The sequence below is a fragment of the Rhinatrema bivittatum genome, chromosome 2, assembly GCF_901001135.1.
Source record: "Rhinatrema bivittatum chromosome 2, aRhiBiv1.1, whole genome shotgun sequence".
NCBI lineage: Eukaryota > Metazoa > Chordata > Amphibia > Gymnophiona > Rhinatrematidae > Rhinatrema > Rhinatrema bivittatum.
The window spans coordinates 628943631-628967271 of NC_042616.1; the positions used below are offsets into that span (position 1 = coordinate 628943631).

The 23641-nt window shown below is 45.4% G+C and overlaps 1 protein-coding gene across 1 annotated transcript in view; it reads left to right on the forward strand.

The window, feature by feature from the left end:
* Positions 1 to 23641, forward strand: part of SNTG1 (syntrophin gamma 1) — a 2212578-nt gene that overhangs the window by 1972316 nt on the left and 216621 nt on the right. The window contains exon 16 of the mRNA XM_029591258.1: positions 14737 to 14853. Within this exon, the coding sequence (XP_029447118.1) occupies positions 14737 to 14853 (117 nt within the window). The remainder of the gene's footprint in view (positions 1 to 14736; positions 14854 to 23641) is intronic.

Sequence of the window (23641 nt, forward strand, 5' to 3'; positions counted from 1 at the left end):
GTGGCAGTGCGCCTAAAGGCTTGTAGGATCGCAGTCTTATGACAAAAATTTAAAAAACGTGCAATCACCACCCTAGGCCTCATGGCGTCTGGTTTTTTGATCCCCATTCTGTGCGCTCTTTCCACATGAACGCTGCCCAGGAGCTCCGTTAGGCCCAATTCAGTGAGCAACCAGGTTTCCAAAACTTTCATCAGCTCTCTATCAGGCACCACCTCGGGAAATCCAACAAATCTTAAATTATTTCGTCTGGACCTATTTTCTAAGTCCTCCACTTTATCTTCTAGGGAGTGTACCTGTTTTTGAAGCTTTTCTTGTTTTTGCAGGAGGGTTTGAGTTTCCGTTTCTACATCAGCTATGCGCTGCTGCGTGTCAGCCACTTGAGTTCTTATTTCCTGTAAAGTTTCATTACCGGAGTTAATTTTTTGAGCCAGCTCCGTGAATCGAGGTTCCAAGGCATGTACCACCGCTTTTGTAACCTCTCCCACAAGGTCCGTAGGTTCCGTCGGGGCGCCGGGGCTCGGAGGTCCAGCGGCCATTTTGCCATCAGCCTGCCGACTCGTGATTTTTTCTCGGCGTTGCGGCTTGGACGCCATCCCGGAGTCACCACTGTTGAAGAAAGAATCGAGGGTGGTTTGATATGGATGTACGTCCGCTGGAACCGCCACGATGCACGGAGAAAGCGCCGGTTTAAAGGCTATTTTGGACGGGGGAGCCGGGAGCGCGGTGAGCGTGCTGCCTACCCACTCATCAGGTCACGTGGTCTCCCTTTCTATACTTTTAATGTAGATTTGTACCAATGAAAGGGTTTCTGACAAGGATGATTTATATGGGACTATGATATCCTTGGAGTGGACTAGGACTGGGGTAGGCCAGAGAACAGATCAGGCTGGACTCTGGTCTGCTTTTCATCAGTTAATTTACAAAATTATATAGCAGAACAGAAGAAAATGGCTACTTACCTCAGCAGACTGACAAGCAAAAGAAAATGTCCAGAATGGACACAGCATTTAGTTACAGCTTCCTTCCTCTTCCTGGGGCCTTCTCTCTCTCTCTCTCTGGGCCTCCCCTTTTTATCCCTGACATCAGGTAAATGCCCCAACCTGAGGATCCCCTTCCTGTCTGTCTTAAGATGGACCGGGCCAGATAGCTGGAGCCGATCCTTTAAGGCAGTCTGGGGCTTTCTGTCATGTACTCTATCACATTCCTTCCCCCTCAGCTCAATCTTCCTTAGTTGAGCACCTGCCTGTACAAGGGAGACTTCCCTAGAAAGGAAGTCTGCATTTACATTCGCTTTCCCTGCTCTGTGTCTGACTTTAAAGCCAAATGATTGGAATGCCAAAGACCACCTCATTACTCGTCCATTGGACTCCTTATTCCGAGCGATCCAGACAAGGGGTTGGTGATCCATTACCAGCGTGAACTGGCGGCCCAGTAGGTAATAACAAAAAGCCTCCAAGGCCCATTTGACAGCTAAGGCCTCTTTCTCTATTGTTGAATAGCATCTTTCTTAGGGTAGTAGCTTCCTGCTAATGAAGGCTACTGGGTGTTCTTCATCTTCTTTCTATTGTGTAAGAATGGTTCCTAGCCCCACCTCTGATGTGTCTGTCTATACTATAAAGGGTTTAGTAAAGTCCGGACTTAGCAGAACAGGTTCCGAGCAGAACAGGTTCCGAGCATATACCCTGGAAGGCTTCCTCCGCCTCTGCAGACCATCTAACCTTCTCTGGGGCTCTTTTTTGTAATAAGCATATGAGGGGTTCCGCTTTTTCTGAAAAGTTTGGTATGAACCGTCGATAGTAACCGATGAGACCTAATAAGACTCTCACCTTACTCTTTGTCTGTGGAACCGGGACTCGAGTAATTGCTTCTATTTTCTGCGCCTGCGGGTGGACTTTTCCTATCCCAAGGGAGTATCTCAGATATTGTAATTCTTGACCCCCTAATTTACATTTCTTGGGTTTGGCTGTCAGTCCAGCCCTTCATAGATGTGTAAGTACTGCCTGTAATTGCCTTAGGTGTGTCTCCCAGTCTCCACTGTAAATGACGATGTCATCAAGATAGGCCGCTGCATAACCCTGATGTGGGCGTAGCAAGTGGTCTACTAAGCACTGGAAGGTAGCTGGAGCCCCATGAAGTCCGAACAGCAGGACCGTAAACTGGAAGTGTCCTTCTGGTGTTGATAAAGCCATCTTCTCCTTCGCAGTTGACATCAGGGGAACTTGCCAGTATCCCTTTGTCAAATCAAGCATGGAGATGAACTGGGCAGGTCCTAAGCATTCAATGAGTTCATCCACGCGGGGCTTCGGGTATGCATCCAGCTTCGAAGCCTCCTTGACCTTCCGGAAGTCAATACAGAACTGGATACTACCATCCAGTTTAGATACCAGTACAATAGGCGAGGACCAATCACTATTGGATTCCTCTATTACCCGAAGTCGGAGCATTTCTTTCACCTCAGCTTCTACAACCTGCCTCCTGGCTTTGAGAATCTGGTAGGGCTGTTTAACTATTACTCCTGGGGTTGTAATAATGTCATGACAAGCTAAGTGAGTTCTCCCGGGCATAGTCGAGAAGACATCTTTATTCTGAGTCATCAGTTTATGTAGGTCCAATTTCTGCATTGTGGAGTGTTAGTCCCCTTATGGGATCATCTAGGGCCTGGAGGTTTGTGAAACGTCTGGACCAAAGTCTTCTTCTTGGACCAGACTGCAAGTCAGAGCAACCCATTTTTTTAGTAGCTTCACGTGGAAGATCTGGGCCTTCTTCTGTTTGTCGGGTTGGGCCACTTTATAATCCTCCGGGCCCATCTTCTCCAGTACCTCATATGGACCTTGCCAATGGGACAGCAATTTACTTTCTGAAGTCGGAAGTAACACTAGTATGCCATCTCCCGGCTGGAAGACCCAATGAACTGGTTATATTGCCGGGCTTCGGTAGCCTGGGCTTTTTCCAGGCAAAGTCGGGCAGCCTCCCCTGCCCTCCACAGTCGTTCTTGCATCTTGATCACATAGTCGGCCAAATTCCGTCCAGAGTTGGGTTCCTCCTCCCAGGTCTCTTGTACTACATCCAGGATTCCCTGTGGTCTTCTACCATACAATTATTTGAATGGAGAAAACCCAGTCGAACTTTAAGGGACTTCCTGAATGGCGAATATATATGGTAAGAGTAAGTCCCAATTCTTGCCATCTTCTGCGATGAACTTCCTCAATATCTGCTTGAGAGTTTTATTAAAATGCTCCATGAGCCCATCAATTTGTGGATGATAAACTGATGTTCACAGGGTTTTCACCTGCAATAATGAGCAAACTTGCTTCATCACTTTAGAGACAAACGGGGTCCCTTGGTCGGTTAATATCTCTTTGGGTAACCCCACCCGGGAAATCACCTCCACCAAGGCCGTGGCTATTGTTTGTGTCTTCATATCTCGTAGGGGAATAGCTTCTGGATACCTGGTCGCATAGTCGAGAATGACCAGGATATATTTGTTTCTGCGGCTAGACCTTTCTAAGGGGCCTACCAAGTCCATAGCAACCCTCTCAAAAGGTGTCTCTATAATTGGCATGGGAACTAGGGGAGCTAAGTGCATTGCTACCGGTCTGGTCAGCTGACAGGTAGGGCAGGACTGACAGTAGTCCTGAATGTGTCGATACAAGCCAGGCCAATAGAACTGGGCTAGAATCATTTCTCGTGTTTTCTCTTCCCCTAGGTGGCACCCCAAAAGATGACTATGGGTGAGCCATAACACTTGTTGATGATACTGCTGGGGAACCAAAAGCTGCTCAACCGTTTTGCCCTCCAGATTCCCCTTTTCTACTCTGTATACTAGATTTTTCTTGAGTACAAAAAAGGGGGGGCTGGCTTTTGACCCTCCACCCCAGAGACTAATTACCCATCTATCATCTGTATATTCTCCCGGGCCCCTTTAAGTGTCCCATTTTCTTGTTGGGCCCACCTAAAATTCTTTGGATTTCCCTCGCCTGTCCAGTCTGAAGGAACCTCTATGGGTTGGGGAGCCCTTTCTAACTCCACAACTGCCTCTATACCTTGGGAATAATTATACTTTTCTATCCTACACTGTCTATGAGACTTGGGTGTCTTAGGAATATTAATATACGGGTCTTCTAACGGAAAGACCCCCAGAAATGAGGTCTCTTCCTCACTGAAGTCATCTAGGCCCCTCATGAGCTGGGTACAAAGAGTCCCAAAGTCTGGATAATCTCGTCCCAGTATCACAGGATAAGGTATCCAGGGGAGCACTCCCACTTCTATTGTAGCTTGTCCCACTGGAGTCTTCAACAGGACCTGACTGGTCGGGCATTGTCTCTATTCTCCATGTATGCAAGTGAGGGTCACTGTCTGTTCATAATCAATCTGTGTTCTTTTGACCAGCTCCCTCTGAATGAAAGTTTTTACACTTCCCAAATCTACTAGGGCTTGGGTAAGGTCGCCATCTAGCTCCACAGGAAACATGAAGGTTGTAAACCCCAAGCGGGGAATGTCCACAAACAAGCAGGAGTGAGGGGCCACCAAATTGATGTCCATAAGTTCATCCTCACTCGATAGCAAGTCACGAGCGGCCTAGGCCTCACCAGTTAAATGTGGGGCCACTCTCATGGCCCACTGGGACCTAGGCCAGGCCATGGCCTCCGCTACCCTCTCAAAGGTGACCAGGAATGCTTCTGGGTCTGTTGCGTCTGTCAGTGCTCGACGGCTTCACCCCGTTTGCCTTACCTTTTTCACGGCTCCTCCCGCTTACCTAGGAAAGATGGCTACCACCACATCTACAAGCCGACCTCTCCGGTGTCCCCGGAACGGCTATGGTGCTGCCTTCCGCCATGCTCCTCCCAGGTATCTACTAGGGTGAGCGAGCACGTGCCACCCATGTCTTTATGCAACCCTTGGCGCGAACCTCGGGGGCATTCCCCCTTACTGGCGACACACCATCCGGGTATATAACATCTTCTAATTTCTAGCTTGGTGAGTTAGCAAGGACTCAAATCCGTTCCTGTCTACACTTCTCTGCCGCTTCCGTGCTGCCGCTGGAAGCTCTCTCTCTGCCCTTCGGGGTAACTGCTAACCTGGGTACCCACTCCTCGGGGGTCCTCTGCTTTATTTCAGATGCCCTACAGGGAACAGGTACTTGTTCCTCAAGGGCCTGCTCTCCCTGCCTTGGTGCCTGCACTTCCTTCTACAAACTGGTGGAATTGCATACCTACAGCAAACATCTAGTGAGTACTCTAACTCTCAGTCTATCTAATCCACTGTATTTCCTGGCTGGGAAACCTGCTTCAGAACCTCCCAATACCAACGGGGTAAGAAGGGCTCCCTCTGCTGAGGTCCCTGAGACTGCAACTACCAGACTGCCTCAATACTGCCACCTCTGGTGACACTCTTCAAGCTGTTTAATAAAGGCTATCTGTGTTTGTGCATTCTGAGTCTAGCCTAGTACTGTGGCTCCTCAAAGGGCTCCTCCCTGTGGGCGTGGCCATCTGCCACAATACCCAAGGATCCACCCAAACACCGCTCATTCATAACAGGGTCATCTTGGGGCCCCATCGTTGTCAGCCGGATTTCCAGTGTTGGTGGGGGTGGACTCTGTTCCGTGCTGGTGTGTACCCCAGCGGTCCCTAGCGCTGTTGTCCTTTGTAGTAATTGGCCGATAAGCTGTGCTTGGGCTTCCAGGTGTTGCTGTATCTGCTGCTGCTGCTGCGCATACTGGGTCTGAGCGGCTGCCCGGAGCTGTTGCTGTCCCTCCACCAGGGCTTGCAGTAACTGCTCCATTTTTCAGGAAATAACAAAACAAAAGAAAAGCCTGCTTCTCCAGCTCTGACTTACTTCTTTTGTTCCCTCCCTCTGGCAGAGCTTCTCTGTTTAGCCGGTACCAATAAACCAAAAAAGTCCTGCGTGGCTGCCGTTGTAGCCAGCCCCCCCCCCCCCCCCCCCCCCCAAAAAAAAATATTTTTTTTTTTCTGCTAGTGTGGGTCCCTGTCTGTGAAGACGCTTAGAACAGTTAATCCCACTTCTGCCACCATATGTGATGACCTTGGAGCAGTCTAGGACTGGGGTAGGCCGGTGAACAGACGAGGCTGGACTCTGGTCTGCTTTTCACCAGTTTATTCACAAAATTATATAGCAGAACAGAAGAAAATGGCTGCCTACCTCAGCAAACTGACAAGCAAAAGGAAATGTCCAGAATAGACATAGCAATTAATTACAGCTTCCTTCCTCTTCCTGGGCCTTCTCTCTCTCTCTGGGCCTAACCTTTTTATCCCTTACCTCAGGGAAATGCCCCCACCCGAGGATCCCCTTCCTGTCTGTCTTAAGGTGGACCGGGTCAGATAGCTGGAGTTGGTCCTTTAAGGCAGACTGGGGCTTTCTGTCATGTACTCTATCACAGGGACGAAAAGCTGAATATCGCCCACATATATTTTAAATTGAAAGTTTAATGCAGATAGAAAGTTACATAGTGGGAGTAAATATATATTAAACAATATTGGAGAAAGTGAAGAACCTTGGGGAGTCCCTGTAGGCATTGAATACAATAACGAAGAGTGTGATCCTATGTTTATTTGACAGGATCAGTTAGTAAGAACCTAGTGAACCATTCTAGTACTGTAGATTGAATTCCAATGGACTGAAGACTAGATAGTAAAATGTTGTTGTCTAGCGTATCAAACACTTCTGAAATGTCTCGCAGAATCAGTATAAAATCTGCATTGGAATCAAAACCTCTTAAGTAAGAGTCAAATGAAGGCCTGGATTCACTATTCTCACAGAGAATAGTGAATCACGCGGTAGCGGGGGGCGGGGGGGGGGCAAAGCGGGGGCGGGCCTGCAAAAGCCGGCAGCCATCACACCATTGCGGTGCACTGGCTGCTGGCTTTCACACCGAATAACTGCACCATAAAAAGTATAGTTATTCGGCACGAAACTGGCGACGATAAGGGTCCTTACCTTTCACCGCCAGCGATGTCTCTGCAGCATCGGCCCCGGTGCCGCCCCGACTCCTCTTCCGGGCTCGATTCCACCCACGACTGCCCTGATCACCCTATCGCTCGCGAAAAGCTATTAAAAATGACTCCCAAATATAGCAAGAGGGTTTCTGTTGAATGTCCCTTCCGAAAACCATGTTGATTTGGGTGTAATATTTCATGATCTGTGAGAAATTCATTTAATTGATACAAAACAACTGATTCTAAGGTTTTTGATAGTGAAGTTAAGGAAGCTATTGGACAGAGATTTGAAAACTCTGTGAATCCAGATGATTTATTTTTTTGTATGGGAAGTATAGACGTTTGTTTTAAATAATCTGGAAATACACCTCTCTCCAGTGATTGATTTATCATTTTACAAATATGATCTGAACAGATTAACCCTGAACAGTGATTCAGTGGCGAGTTAGATATTTTTTGTTTACATATAATTTGTTTCACAGCCGCGTTAATGATTTTTGAAAAAGATGACCAATTATTAACTGGAATTTGTTCTTTATAGTTTGGGTAAGATAAATGTGAAAATTCCTGGGTTATTTTTTCTACTTTATTTTAGAAATAAGTTGCAATTTGATTACACAAAGTGTTATCTATATCTTGATATTTATTTCGAACCGTGTAATTAAAGATTTTACAATATTAAATAGTATTTCCGGATTATGTTTTGCTAATAAAATTTTGTTTGCATAAACATTTTTCTTTACCTTGTTCACTTCTTGCTTATATATCCTAAGTAAACCATAGTAGGAATTGTTTGTGTTGTCATTTTTATTTTTCCGCCAAATGCGTTCTTTCCTCCTGAGAGTGGATTTCAATTGACATAATTTACTAGTATACCCCCCCCCAAAAAAAAAAAAATTAAGCAGCCTAAGGTTCCCATGCTAAGACCTCCTCCAAGGCCTCTTGGAAATCATTGTTCAGCAAATCCTGCCCCACATCAGATAAATGTATTCCATCACTTCTAAATAAAATGCTACATCCCATGACCAGGGATCGTCTATCCCCTTATGCAGAAAACTTGGATCCTAACTGTTGATTCAATTTTTCTCAGTCCCTCCCCGAAATAACTTGATCAGACAAAGCAGGCCTGGAAATGATTTCGGATCAGAAAAACCTAGTATTCAGCAATCACAACATAAGAACATAAGAAAATGCCATACTGGGTCAGACCAAGGGTCCATCAAACCCAGCATCCTGTTTCCAACAGTGGCCAATCCAGACCATAAGAACCTGGCAAGTACCCAAAAACTAAGTCTATTCCATGTTACCATTGCTAATGGCAGTGGCTATTCTCTAAGTGAACTTAATAGCAGGTAATGGACTTCTCCTCCAAGAACTTATCCAATCCTTTTTAAAACACAGCTATTATCCCAGGACAAGCAGAATGCTAGTCATGGCTTGAGAAATACCATTTCTTGCAGTATCAATGTCAGCAAGTCCATTTCCCCAAGTCATTTCCCTCAAAATTCAGCACAAGAAATTCAGGGAATGCCTAACACTGTAACAGCTGATGGAGGAAGCAAGAAGTGATCCCATCACATCTCTCCCTTTCCGAACCAGTGCAGCAACAGTCCTAGTGACACAAGGCCCCATTGAAGTACATATGATTGCTGTTAAGCCTGCCTATGTGCCCGTGCTGTTAAACTCGCCTATGTGCCTGTATTACATATGAATGGCGAATGATCCATACCAATCAACCTCCACCTCGCAGACCTGTAAAACAAATAATGTTTCACAGTATCCCCCCCCCCCCAACTGATTTAACTTGGTCATATTCTTCACAAGTGATCCCCTACCCTCAAATAAGATTGAAATGTCCCAGAGTTCCAATGACAAATATATTGAATCACAACTTCGGACAGTCAAGATACCAGTGCTATCATAGTCGCACCAATTCAAAGGAATGGGAACCAAAATGATTAATTTCTAAACCCAAATGCCTCATAAATGTATGGAATACCAGTACAAATTGGTATCTATTAAATGGAATCCCATCACTGTGCAGCAGAAATGCACCTCCCCATCTAGAATGAATATCGAGAAACCTCTGCATATTTTCCACCGGACAAGTCACCAAAACATCTATCACCCAAAACACCAACCATGCTCCTTTTGCCAACTGATCCATATTAGAACGCGGCACCAGCATTTTAATCCTGTTCCCCTCCAGCACCAAATGCTGGAGGGGAACAGGATTGACTGCCCTGGGCAACCAATTCCCTGATCAAAAACACTCCAAAAAATGCCAAGACAAAAGCCAGTCAAAACAAACAAGTCTTGTATTTGGAAATACAGACCAAAGACAAGACATCCCAAAGTCAGAGTAGCAACTCATGTGTGATGAGCAATCTACAATCCAAAGCCTTAGGTATATCCCTTGACCATCCTGCCAATTACTGCTTGACCAAAAATCGACCTGCTGGATATCCACACCCATGTGCCTTTGCAAAGAATGAAAATCCAGAGGATGACTAGAGACCACTGCTCTGGAAAACCCAGATTCCTTAGCAAAGGTAGCATATTCTATTAATAACTCATCTGAGACAGGACACCATGACCACCCCCGATCAAATAAAAACTTCACCATCTTCACCTCTCTCATTCCTCTGCTGCCACTGTCACTGCTGCTGCATGGCTATTGGGGAGGTGCTGATTGCTGCTACTGGCACTGAAGCACATTCTGCCACCTCCTCTGTGCAGGCCCCATAGGCTTCCACTTCCTCCATGCTGATCTCATACTTTGTGAGATCCGCATAGAGAAAGTGCTACTCTTGCACATTCCCAAAGATTACATGTGCCAATCACTAAAAAGTAATTCATTTTTTTTACCTTTGCTGTCTGATCTTAGTTTTCTAATCGGTTGGTCACAGGCTTTTTTTTTTCTACCTTCCCTTTCTTATTTTTTGCCACCTTCCCTTTCTTAATTTTTTACCAATTCCTCTTATATTGTCTTTCTATTTCTTTTCTCTCCATCTTCTTCCCTCAAACACACACACAGGCTCTCACTCTCACATGCTCTGTCTCATACAATCATTCATACACACTGTCTCTCACTGGCACATGCTGTCTGACTCTCAACACACACAGGCTCTCTCTCACTCCCACATGCTGTCTTGCTCAAGCACAGGCTCTCACTGTCACATGCTGTCTCTCTCACACACACACAGAGGCTCTCACATGCTGTTTCTGCAAACATTCAGGTCCTCACTCCCACACACAGTCTCTCAACTCACTCTCACACACACACACAATCTCTCAACTCATCTCATACTCGCACACATACACATTCTACAGGTCCTCAGCCTCTCTCTCACCTCTGGGCCTCCTCTTCACGGGTCGCCGCAGGATGGGCTCTGCAGCGGCCCTGATCTTCTTGGGCCACCCACAGCGGCGGCCCTGCTACCGGGCCTCCTCCTCAGGCCGCTGCGACTTGGGATTCGCGGTGGCCCGTAAGCACTGCTCCTCTTCTGCACATGGCTGATGCTCCTCCTCCTTCTTGCCCGTGCGGCTCCGGCAACATTTTCTTCCAGGGCAGCGCAGGCAGGAAGGAGGAAGAGCACCTGCAGGCTTAGACGTGACCTTTTTCTTCAGGCCGTGGTGACATGAGCTCCACCACGGCCCTGCCAATCTTCCTGCTGTGTGTCCGGCACACAGCACAGCACAGCGGTAGTTCACTGCTCAGATGCCAGTGGGATAAGGTCCACCGGCAGCCGCATGAGCCTTCCTGCGCCCAGGGGCATTGGCTCCCCCTGCTCGGCGCCCCCTAATGCTCGGCACCTTAGGCCCAGGCCTAGTTTGCCTAGTGCTTCCACCGGCCCTGATCAGATTATGTTGTTTATTTACTCTTTCAAGCATTTCATAATAATTTATGCCTCTCCAACCTTCCTTGGGCATGTTACCATCCCTGTCTTCTGTATATACTAAGACAAAGAACTTTTTTAAGCTTTTTGCCTTCTTTGAGTCTTCCATTTCAGGTTGATAGCATACTTTGATAAATTATTTTAATGCTCATTTGAGTGCAATTTGATAACAGTGCACTTAGGGCTGAAATCCTCATGTACAAAGTACATGCAAACATCAGCCTGGATTTTCAAAGTCGACTTACATAAGTTCACATTGAAAAATAGCAGGACTGTGTATAATTGTGTGCAACATTGATACAGACAACAGCTAGGGAACAAGTGTAAATTTTCATGTAAATACTTAAGTGCATCTTTTGAAAATTGAAAGTAGGCATGTAAATGAATTCTCTACCCCTGAGGAATGCATCTTTCATGTAGACATAAAGGTATGCAGAAAATTGCTACCACACATGTTTTTATGCAACAACCCTGGAATATTTTTTTTAAAGCCGATTTACATAAATAAAACCACATTTTACATGTGCCTATGCTTTTAATCTTACCCACTTTGAGCCCAATTTTTAACAGTGTGCTAAAAGGTGAATTTTAAAAGCCCAGCACATGCATCAGTGAAAGGATGTGCACACAATTCAGGCTTACACATGCCAACTAGATTTTAAAAGCCACCTAGATGTGCATTATCTTCCACAGCATGCACATCACACTTGATTTCAAAAGGAGCCATGGGTTAGATCTGTGTGGGGTGTTTGCATTTTGGAGCATGGCCAAGAGATGTGCATGAAATTACTTATGCGTTTAGATGAATGCCCTGGTCCAGTGCTGTGAAATTTTACTTCTGCTAGGGAAGAGGTATAAGTTTAAAAAATAACAAAGCTGCCATTTCTGATGGGTTTAAAGGATCTGGGGTAACTGGGGTGGGGAGTGCAGGCTAATAGATCATGGGGAATTTAGAGGCTCTAGTTCTTTACTGGGCAAACTGGTGGACGAACTGGTGATACTGGTCATGGTGTGGATGTGTGCCCATTTTTAAAATACCCTGATTTATGTAGTAGAAATTGGATTAACATGACTTACCATGTGCACACTTAAAATGGCGCGCACATGTTCGCGTGCTCTGCCTATTTTATAATATGTGCACAAGTTATAAAATGGCCATGTATCTGGGCTCGTGCCGACACAGGTGCATCAATGTGAGCCTGAGCGCCACTTTGAAATTTACCATCTTAGAACTAAAGTCCACTTGTAGCAAATAGATTTCACTTCAGCTTGAATTTTCAAGCAGACTCATGAGTGTGAATCTGCATAGAAAATTAGCAGAAATGCTTATAGTTCTGCATGGCATAGATGCACACCATGCCACCTTCTAGGGAGGAGGCATTAATATTCATATGAACATTTACATGTATACTTTCAAAATTGAAAGTAGATGCATAAATGAATTTCCCACTCCCAACTTGTCTCCTGGGAATGCATCTTTCAAATACACTTAAAAGTATGCATGAAACCACTTCTGAATGATTTAAAAAATGTGCAATCCCTGGGATAATTTTCAAAAAGTCAATTTATGCACATAAAACCACATCTTACGTGCATAAATGCTTTTAAAAATTGCCCCCTTTAAGTATTTTATTTTATTTATTTATTTAAATATAACATTAATTTAAAACAGGGCTGGACAACTCCTGTTCTTCTGTACCCCTAACTGATTGGGTTTTCAGGATAACCCTAATGAATGCATGAAATAGATTGCGCATAACTGAGAGAGTGTGCATGTAAATCTAGCTCATACATGTTCTTTAGTGATATCATGGAAATCTAACCAGTTAAGGGCCCTCATACCCTGGAGTTGCCATACACTGATTTAAAGAGTACATTGTTGTCAAAGTATTTTATGAAGAACTTTATTATTCTATTTACAGCTATGAATACAGCCAGGGCTGGTGCAAGGGGATTAGGTGCCCTAGGCACCTTCAGCCTTGCATCGCACTCCCCCCCCCCACCCCGGATCGCCCCACCCCACCATGCCACGCCCCCACCTCCGGTCGCAGCCCCAACTCCTATCTCCAGGGGCTGGGACCACATGCCACCGCTCCTCCACCCCCTGTATTGCCCCCCCCCCCCCAGATTTAAATAAAATAACCTCTACCCTCCGGACCCCATCTAAGACTCAAGAAAACTCATATAGTGGTCCAGAGGGGAGCCTGGCAGTGATCTGCTGCTCCCGGGCCGTCGGCTGCCACAAACCAAAATGGTGCCAGTGGCTTTTATCCCCTACCATGTGACAGGGCTACCAGTGCCATTAGCTGGCCCCTGTCACATGGTAGGGGCTAAAGGCTACTGGCGCCATTTTGGTTTGTGGCAGCCTATAGCCTGAGAGCAGCAGCTTGCTCCCAGGCTCCCCGCTGGACCACCATGGGTTTATGTGAGTCTTTGGGGGATGGGAGGCTGGCATGATGGGGGGGGGGGGGGGCTGGTAGGCAGGGTGAGGCAGGAGCTGGGCAGAATTTTGAAGGGGTACTTTTCTACCACTTCAAAATTCTGCCACCTGAAGCAGCCACCTCACCCTGCCTCATTGGCTCACAAGCAGCAGTGGCGCCCCCTAATGGTCGGCACCCTAGGCCCAAGCCTAGCTCGCCTAGTGCTTATGCTGGCCCTGTATACAACAAAACAGTGTAACTATTTTAAAAAATATGACATTTGAACATTAGATGGAGAATAAGTGCAATAACTTTACCTGTATATTAACAAGTTTGGAAAAAAGTATTCTATTTCAGGGTACACAGATGTTTCAAATGGAAAGCTGTTTCGCTCTGTATTCTGATGGACATTGTTTCCCTTAGTGAGCTCTGTTAAAAAAAAAAAAAAGTATATGAAGGATAATTTTCAAAGAGGCTGTTACAGTAATGTAGTGCTTTAGCTGCAGAAATGATCTTTAGGAATGTTGAATGATGTAAAATTGCATTCAAACATACTGTATGCACATACTTTTAAGCACATAGAGAGAAGCATTCCTGAGATTGGAGTGTGGGTGGGTTGAGATGCATTCCAAATAGCATGTGTAATTGTGAGGACATAGTTTTGCCAGGATAATTTTCAAAGTGCACTTATTGTGCATAAGCCCATTTTGAATACTGGTGTATCTTATGTGCTTAAATGCCCTGAAGATCATATACCTTAATTAGATTTGATACAGGTATACAAAAACAGAAAGATTATTGAATAAAGTATAAACACATTTGCTGTTTAATTTCAAGAAAAAACTTTTTGGAAGTGTGTGCATCTTCTAATTTTAACTTAACTGTCTGTATTTGTTTTTTTCTTATATTGTGAAAAAGTGTTCATTGTATTAAATTGTCCATGCTCTTAAATGCAGGTTTTAGAAATTCAATATGTCTTCTAAATTATTCTTCAGTCCATTATTTGCCACTGGTAATAAGGCCTCAAACTATAATATTTATTTTTGTAATAGATCATGCTAAGAAGGATTTAGCATATCTCTCACACATATGATTTTTTAGTTCAATAGATATGATGTCATTTTGAGAAATACAGAATTGGAAGGTGCAAAATTGTTTTTGCCATTTTGTTTTATGCAGAATGGTTTTTCTTGAGGCATCACCAATCCATGAAGACTTATCCAGTGAATTTTGATTAATAAGTTTTAAAATTTGAAAGGTCTAGAAAAGTTACAAAAAATTGTTGTTACATTTTGGATTGTAATCTCATGCCCTTAGATTATAGAGTGTGCCTAATCTTTCAACCAAGATTTATGATTAATGAAACAAGAGTTGAAAGACTTCATAGCACTGGGATAAATGCATAATATAATCACAAAAATATATATTGTAGGGATTGGTCAACATTATTCTTTTCTTTGTCAGATAGTCTACATGGGCTGGGTAGAAGAACGGGAGCAAGATCCTCTGCTGGACCGCATGTACACACCAAAATTTTTGGCGCTGCGGGGATCATCTCTTTTCAAGTTCGTAGCTCCTCCAGTAAGTACTACCTAAAGTAATATAGTTATTTATATTTGTTAGAATACCCTTTCTTTTTCTACAATGAGGCTGGGTTTTCAGCTGTCCATGGGGACTATTTTATTTGGGGCTCCAAAATGTATTAACTACATTGGACTATGTATGCAGTAATCTTATGTAATTTAAAATGATTTGCATGGGTAAACTCATATTTACCCCCATGGAATTGCAGACTGATTATTAGGGATGTGCAGTCGTTTAAAAATGAATTGTAATCCAAACTGGCCAATTTTGTTTTGTTTCATTAAATCCTAAATGAATCAAAAATGGCCCCTAATACTCCAAATACTTTTGATTTTATTCATTTTAGAAAATACTGTGCACTATATGCAAATAGCATGCACTGTTTTACAAAACAAAAGAAAACCAAAAAAAAAAAAATTCCCCGCTGAAATATAATTTTGGCTAAAACTGGCATGAAAACAAAAGAAACCATCAGAAATGAAAATGTTGACCATGCATTTCCTTATAGATGATTGCCCACCTCCTTTGTAGGTAAAAGTATGTGTATATTCCCAGCACATATATTTTAGCCTTCTATTATGTACAATTCTGGTGACCACACCTTCAACAGAAAATACATATATAGTAGGTCTGAAGAGAATGTCATCAGTACCCGCATAAAAAATAACCAATACAATTTTAAAGTTTTTTGTCCATATGCCACACCACAAAAATTCTCTAATCTTGGAGAATTTGTATATGAAATTAATGCTTGCCAGAGCATATAACATATTATGAGGGTATCAGCATCGCTAAAAAGCTTGTTTGTACCCAAGAAAAACAACACAGTGATAGAAGTCACATTTATACCCCTTAACTTAAGGCTTCTGTTTCACCATCCAACATTTGGCTTCTTCAGGGGATGTATAAAATTATTGCTGGCTTTTTGAAAGATTCTACAAGGGTAGCATCACAGGCAGCTATTATGAAAAATTAATCAAAACAGTATTTCTTCTTCTTCAATGCTGTTACCTCTGTTACCCTAAAATTGGGTAACACCACTAATGTTTTAAATGATTTGAGAGATGCTGCGGTGGTCCGCGACCGGGGCCGGGCACTCACCCACGGTGTTGGGCTCTCCTTGGGATGCCCGAAGGAGCCGGCAGCCACTGCTGATGTCTTCTTCGCAGCTGTAGCTGATTCCAAGATGGCCGCCTCTTAATCTTACTCACTCTGCCCCCGCCGGGTCTCTTAGAGCCGCGTGCGCGGCTGCTAGGGCAATTTAAAGGGACCATGACAGGAAATGGTCATGGCTCATCTCTAGGACTCCTTCCTGGGCTCCTGAATTTAAGGCAAGGTCTGCTCCTCAGACCTTGCCTTGGTATCTTGGCTCTTGGTCCTGTGATTTCCTGTGCCTTGGGTTCCTGGTCCACTGCCTGCTCATTGGGTTCCTGTTCTTCTTGGTCCTTGTTCCTGATTCCCCTCTTGTTAGATGGATTCTCCTGGCTTCGACCCATGGACCGGTTTCCAACCATTCCTCTGGCTTTGACTCCTGGACCAGCTTCTGACCATTCCTCTGGCTTAGACCCTCGGACCGGCTTTGGATATCTATACTGGAATTGACTTCGACCTGCTGGAGACGCCAGCTATCTGGATTACATGACCTGCAGGAGGTGCCTGCATCCAAATCTTCTTTGGTCTCCAGGGAGTCTCCTAAGTCGGGTTCCCACGGGCTCCTTCTGGGAGAATCGCGGGCTTCCAGGGTGAAGTCTTCATTCCACGTCTACATCATCAGGCCTCATCTTCCGATGGTAGGGACCTAAGAGGGTTTACCCTCCTAGGTAGCGCTAATTCTACTTCAGACCAAGGGTCTACTGCCAGACCAGTAACAGAATACGAAGGCCATGGACCCGGTAGAGGCCTCTGATCTGCAAGCCATTCCAGGTTTCACCCAACAGATGATGTAGCAACAGCGGATATCAGAGTCCTTGGCATTTTCCATAGACCAACTCCATGCTCGCCTAGATGCAGTGGTCGCAGCTCAAGCCAGTCCTCCACCAGTATCAACAACATCAGTAATACAGACATACCCTCGTCCAGTAATTCTGCTACCTGCTCCGCCACGTTACTCCGGTGAACCTCATCTGTGTCTGGGGTTTCTAGACCAATGCAACATGCACTTCCATCTTCAAGCTAATCTCTTTCCAGACATCACCAGGGGCAGCTCTGACTGTTGAAAGGCGCCCTGCCACCAGGTGCCACACGCCGAAGGGGCGCGACAAAGGGGCCCTCCCCTTTGTGCACCCCTTAGTGCAACCTGTAGTGCAGATGCCAGTTAATATCTTTGCAATTGAATATCTCTCCTTTGTTTAATATACTTCCTGTTATCCCTTTTTGCTCAATTGTTAAAAATCCTGCATTTTGAGCTTTTGTAAACCGTTGTGATGGCTTTACTGAATGACGGTATATAAAACTCATTAAATAAATAAATAAATAAATAAATAAATAAATAAGATTAAGGACAAGCTGGCAGCTCGGGAACTTCCTTCTTCATTGAATGCCCTCATTGAACTAGCGACCAAGATTAACCGCTGTATGCAAGAAAGGGCTAGTGAGGCTCTGGGTTAAAAAATGCGTATGACAGTTCCTTGTCCTCCACACTCTTCTTGAGTTCCCTGCACCTCATCAATCTCTAAAGGAACTACAGAAGAACCTATGCAGCTGGGACATGGTCCTCTCTCCCCAGAGGAACGACAAAGGCATCACAAGGCCGGCCTTTGCCTTTATTGTGGAAGTTCGGCCCATTTCATTGCTGGCTGTCCTTTACTTCCTGGCAAATTACAAAGCTTAGGGACCTCCGGGGGAGTAACCCTAGGCATCACATTGCCCTTCCACTTTCCTTGCCTGTCACCTTTTGCCTCAGAGGTCAGAAATTCACCACGCTGGCTCTAGTAGATTTTGGGGCCTAAGGAAATTTCATCTTGCAAGATATCGTGAAACAACTGCTCATTCCGTGCCCGAGACCGTTGACTATCTCCTCTATCCAAGGAGACCCCTTGCCAGGGAGAATTATACACCAAACAGTTCCTCTGGATTGCTTCATTGACCTAACCACATGGAACAAATTTCTCTTTATTTCATCCAGAAAGCCATCCACCCAGTCATTCTCTGTATTCCCTGGTTGCATCGCCATAACCCCCAGTTCGACTGGACATCTTTAAAATTAACTCATTGGGGTTCTGCATGTCCGAAACCTGCCTTAAGGGAGCAGCCTCTTCCAGTACCTCTATCCAGGAGGGATTGCCGGATCACTACAATCAGTTTGCGGATGTATTTTCCAAGAAAGCCACCGACATTTTGCTTCCGCATAGAGAATTTGACTGTGCCATTAATTTAGTCCCTGGAACCACTTCTCCTTGTAGAAGAGTTTATACCTTATCCGTCCCAGAGAGGCTATGGCTGAATATATTCAGGACAATCTTAAGAAGGGGTTTATCAGACAGTCCAAGTACCCAACCGGGGTTGGTTTTTTCTTTGTTGGGAAAAAAGACAGGACTTTGCAACCCTGTATCGATTTTCGGGGCTTAATGCTATTACTATCAAGGACCGCTATCCACTACCATTAATAGCCAAACTCTTTGACTGCTTACAGGGAGCCAGGGTGTTCTCAAAATTAGACCTACGAGGAGCATACAATTTGATCAGGATACGAGAGGGTGATGAGTGGAAGAAGGCTTTTAATACCAGGGACGGCCATTATGAATATCTCGTCATGCCATTCGGTCTAACCAGTGTTCCTGCAGTCTTCCAGCACTTTATTAATGAAATATTTCGAACTTGCTCTATGTATGCGTGGTAGTCTACTTGGACGACATATTGATTTTTTCCCAAGATCTACAGGTGCATCGACAACAGGTTTTACAGGTTTTGCAACGCTTAAGAGAGAAAAGAATTTTTGCCAAGGTTGAAAAATGCGTCTTTGAAAATGAATCTCTAACCTTCTTGGGGTACATTATTTCCAATCTGGGCTTTCAAATGGATCCATCCAAGTTAAAATGTATCCAAGAATGGCCTCAGCCTACTTCAGCGCTTCCTGGGATTTGCCAACTACTATCATAGCTTTATCCGGAACTTTTTCAAACTGGCTGCTCCCCTCACTACTCTAACTCCTAAGGGAGCAGACATAAAGGCGTGGCCTATTGAAGCTGAGGAAGCCTTCCAGGACCTCAAGAAGTCCTTCCTGCAGAAACCTTGCCTTCAGCATCCTGATCCTAGATGTCCATTTATGGTAGAAGAAGAAGCCTCCACTGTTGGAGTAGGAGCAGTGCTTAGTCAAAATGACGCATCTGGACCATCTTACCCATGCTCCTACTTTTCTAGGAAATGCTCTCCGGCTGAACATAATTACTCTATTGGTGACAAGGAGCTCCTAGACATTAAGCTTGCGCTAGAAGAATGGTGTCAATGGCTTGAGGGAGCACAGCATCGTATAACCATTTTCACTGACCATAAGAACTTGATATATCTCCAAGAGGCCCAACATCTTAACCTGTGCCAAACTTGATGGGCGCTCTTCTTCTCACATTTTAATTTCGAACTCCGCTATTGACCTGCTAGTAAAAACATTAAGTCAGATGCCCTTTCCCGCTCTTTCTCTGCAGGGGACTCTGATGAGTCCATTCAGCATATCATTGACCCAGCTCGTATCATCCTCTCTGCCACCTTTACGGTACCATCGGGAAAACGGTGGTGCAAAAGAGGCTCCGTAGCAAGGTGCTAGACTGGGCACATGACTCCCAGGTGGCTGGACAACCAGGACATGAACGGGCTCTGAATCTTCTTCGGCAATATTATTGGTGATCTGAGATGTACAAGGATATTCGAGCGTATGTCAATTCTTGCCCTAGCTGTGCCCAACATAAAATTCCAACAGGGAAAACTTGGGGTCTCTTACAACCGCTTCCTATGCCCATGAAGCCATGCACTCACATTTCCACAGACTTCATCGTGGATCTTCTACCCTCTGAGGGCAATACAGTAATATGGGTAGTAGTGGACCAATTCTCTAAAATGGCCCATTTCACCCCGCTTCCCTCCCTCCCATCTGCTCCTTGCCTGGCCCAACTTTTCATGTCTCATATTTTCCACTTCCATGGACTTCCACAACACATTACATCTGATCGTGGACCTGAGTTTACAGACCGATATTGGTCCAATCTCTGCAAGAAGTTCCGTATTTCTCTGTCCAGAGAAATGATGAAGTCTGTGGAAATGTGAGTGCATGGCTTCATGGGCATAGGAAGCGGTTGTAAGAGACCCCAAGTTTTCCCTGTTGGTAAACACGGTGTTCCATCCACAAGCCAACGGTCAAGCAGAACGGACTAATCGCACCTTGAAACAATTTATATGCCTATATGTTAACATCCGTCAGGACAATTGGGCAGTGCTTCCTTGGGCCGAGTTCTCCCACAACTCTCATGCCTGTACTTCGACAGGGGCTTCTCTGTTTCAAATTGTTTTTGGTCGACAACCCAGACCACCTTTACCCCTGCCATTGCCTGTCCCCTCACCAGCAGCACAGCTAACGGCAACACAATTGAAAAGACTCTGGGTGCATACCCGGCAAATGCTACTAAGGGCGGCTCGCACCGCAAAAAAATTTGCAGACAAACACCGAAGACCAGCTCCTCATTTCTGTCCAGGAGAAAAAAAGTGTGGCTTAGCACCAGGCTTATTCATCTATGGGTTCCATCAATGCGACTTGCTCCTTGCTACATAGGTCCCTTTCCGGTACTGCGGCAGCTGGGTCCCGTGATCTATTAACTTTGTCTGCCTGCCACATTAAGAATCCACAGTTCTTTCCACATGTCTCTTTTGAAGCCCTTGGTTCTTACTTGGCCTACTTGGAAGGCGCATGCAGCTACGCAACCCACAGCAGAGGAAGACCCTATATAGCAGGTTCATGAGGTTCTCGATGTCCAGAGACGAGACAGGAAGTGGAAGTATCTCCTAGCATGGGAAGGATTTGGGCCTGAGGAGAATTCCTGGGAGCCTGCTAAGAACATTCTGGATAAGAACCTCAACCAGGGAAGCCCAAGCCTTCTAGGGGGAGGCCTAAAGGAGGGGGTACTGTTATGGCCACCAGCCACGGTAGTCCGCGACCGGGGCCGGGCACATACCCGCGGTGTCGGGCTCTCCTTGGGACGCCCACGGGAGCCGGCAGCTGCCGCTGATGTCTTCTCCGCGGCTGTAGCCGATTCCAAGATGGCCGCCTCTTCCTCTTACTTACTCCGCCCCTGCCATGTCTCTTAGAGCCGCATGCGTGTGGCTGCTAGGGCAAATTAAAGGGACTATGACAGGAAATGGTCATGGCTCCTTCCTGGGCTCCTGTATTTAAGGCAAGGTCTGCTCCTCAGACCTTGCCTTGGTATCTTGGCTCTTGGTCCTGTGTGTTCCTGTATCTTGGGTTCCTGGTCTGCCGCCTGCTCGTCAGATTCCTGTTCTTCTTGGCCTTGTTCCTTATTCTCCTCTTGTTGGACAGATTCTCCTGGCTTCGACCCCTGGACCGGCTTCCGACCATTCCTCCATTCCTCCATTGCGTTCATCGCTGCTTGACACACTCACTCCGCCCTTTTTACCTCTGTGGCGACTCCCTCCGGGTCTTATGGATGGCTGGCTGCTGCGGCGTCTTCTTGCCATCTCCCTCCGGCGTCCCAGTACCAGCACGACGCTGTGGATCTGCCATGTTGTCTGATGACATAGGGCGCGCGCTCCCATTGATGTACTGGCGAGGGCGCGAACCTCGGGGGCATCCCCCGAGATGACGTCATCCGCTTCCAATATAAAAGGTCTCAGTATTCGCTGACATATCGAGTTAGCAAGGACTTGCTTTGGCTGTCCAAGCTACTCTGCCTCCTCGGACTTACCAGGGGTACCCACTCCTCGGGGACCCCGCTCTCTTTTCTTTATTTCAGATTGCCGATAGGAACTGGTACTCGCTCCTCGAGGGCCCATGTTCCTGAACACTCTGAAGATTCTCTACTGCCTGGAAGCTATCGCAGATACAGACATTGTGAGTTACCAGCGCTCTCTCAGAGTTTTCTCTGGAACCAGGTACTCACTCCTCAAGGGCCTAACCTTTTCCAACTTCTGAGCTTCATTAAGACCTTATGTGAATTTTGTCATCCAGTACTGGCTATGCACCCTGTCTACTCACTATCTATAGTTTCTCTACAGCTCAGCAACCCTGGGATTGTTGTTCCAGTACCTGAGGGACTTCAGCCCTTCCGGGCATATCAGCTCACTACTGCCACCTCTGGTGGTTCTACTAACCTGTCTAATAAAAGAACTGTCTGTGTCTGTCTCCATATCCAAGCCTAGCTGGTGGTCCCTCTCAGGATATCCTCCTGGGGGCACAGTCATCTGCCATCAGCCCAAGGATCCACCTACCTACATTCCTCTACAGCTGAGTGTCCTCTCCAAGCACTCTGCTGATAACAGATTGCTACTCCTTTCTCATCAGGAGTCTTCAGCTACAGATTCATATCAGATTGCTATCTCTGCAGTCTATACCTTAACAAATTGTTTACTACTCCCTCTACAGGAGCTGAGCATATCAGATGGCTAATTCCTCCTTCCACAGGAGCTAGTTCTTAACAGATTACTAACTCCTCCTTCAACATCAGCAAAGCATAACAGATTGCTAGCTCCTCCCTTCCTTAGGAGCAGATTAATAACAGATTGCTAACTCCTAGCTCTGACACAGAGCTTTCCTAACACTCCTGGAGCGGCTTCCGACCATTCCTCTGGCTTTGACTCCTGGACCGGCTTCCGACCATTCTTCTGGTTTAGACCCTCGGACCAGCTTTGCACCATTCTCCAGATATCTACACTGAAATTGACTTCGACCTGCTGGAGGCACCAGCTATCTGGATTACACGACTTGCAGGAGGCGCCTGCATCCAGATCTTCTTAGGTCTCCAGGGAGTCTCCTAAGTCCCAGCAGTCGGGTTCCCACAGGCTCCTCCTGGAGGAATCACAGGCTTCCAGGGTGAAGTCTTCATTCCACATCTACATCATCAGGCCTTGCCTTCCGACGGTAGGGACCTAAGAGGGTTTACCCTCCTAGGTAGCACTAACTCTACTTTGGACCAAGGGTCCACTGCCAGACCAGTAACAGCTTAATATTGCAAGCTTTATTACACAATGATAAAGAATAGCAAAACTATTCAAAAACACATATATATATTAATCAATTGTCTTGGGCAATCATTCCTCATTCACACCACTTCTAAATTCTCTTTAGTGTTGCATTTATAGCATGTATAAATAACATAAAACATTGCCAAAATATACAGAGTGCTTATAATGAAACAATACATCCTTTTCAATAGAGCTGAACATAAAGAAAGATACTTTGTGAATTGCAAATGAGTCACATGAAAGACACTTTCATTAAAAAGGGGGATACAGTTGAACAACAGTCCACAAGAAAGGATACTTTGCAATTGTTTCACAGGAATGTTGGGTAGCATCCCGTGCCTATCTTTATCACTTTATATAAGTTCCACTACTATTTCTGTGTCCATACAAAGGCCTCTGTTTCACCATACAGGCTTCTTCAGGGGAAATTATGGTTCATAACTATCCTTGCATTGATACCATGGACTGTATTTAGTGAAGAGAACTCGATCTCTTATTTTTGATTCTTTATATGTCAATTTGCCAATTCAGTGTCTCAAGACTTCACCTGTTAATTAGCAGCTTGCTAAATACAGCATAATCTTATGTGAACTTCCATCCAACA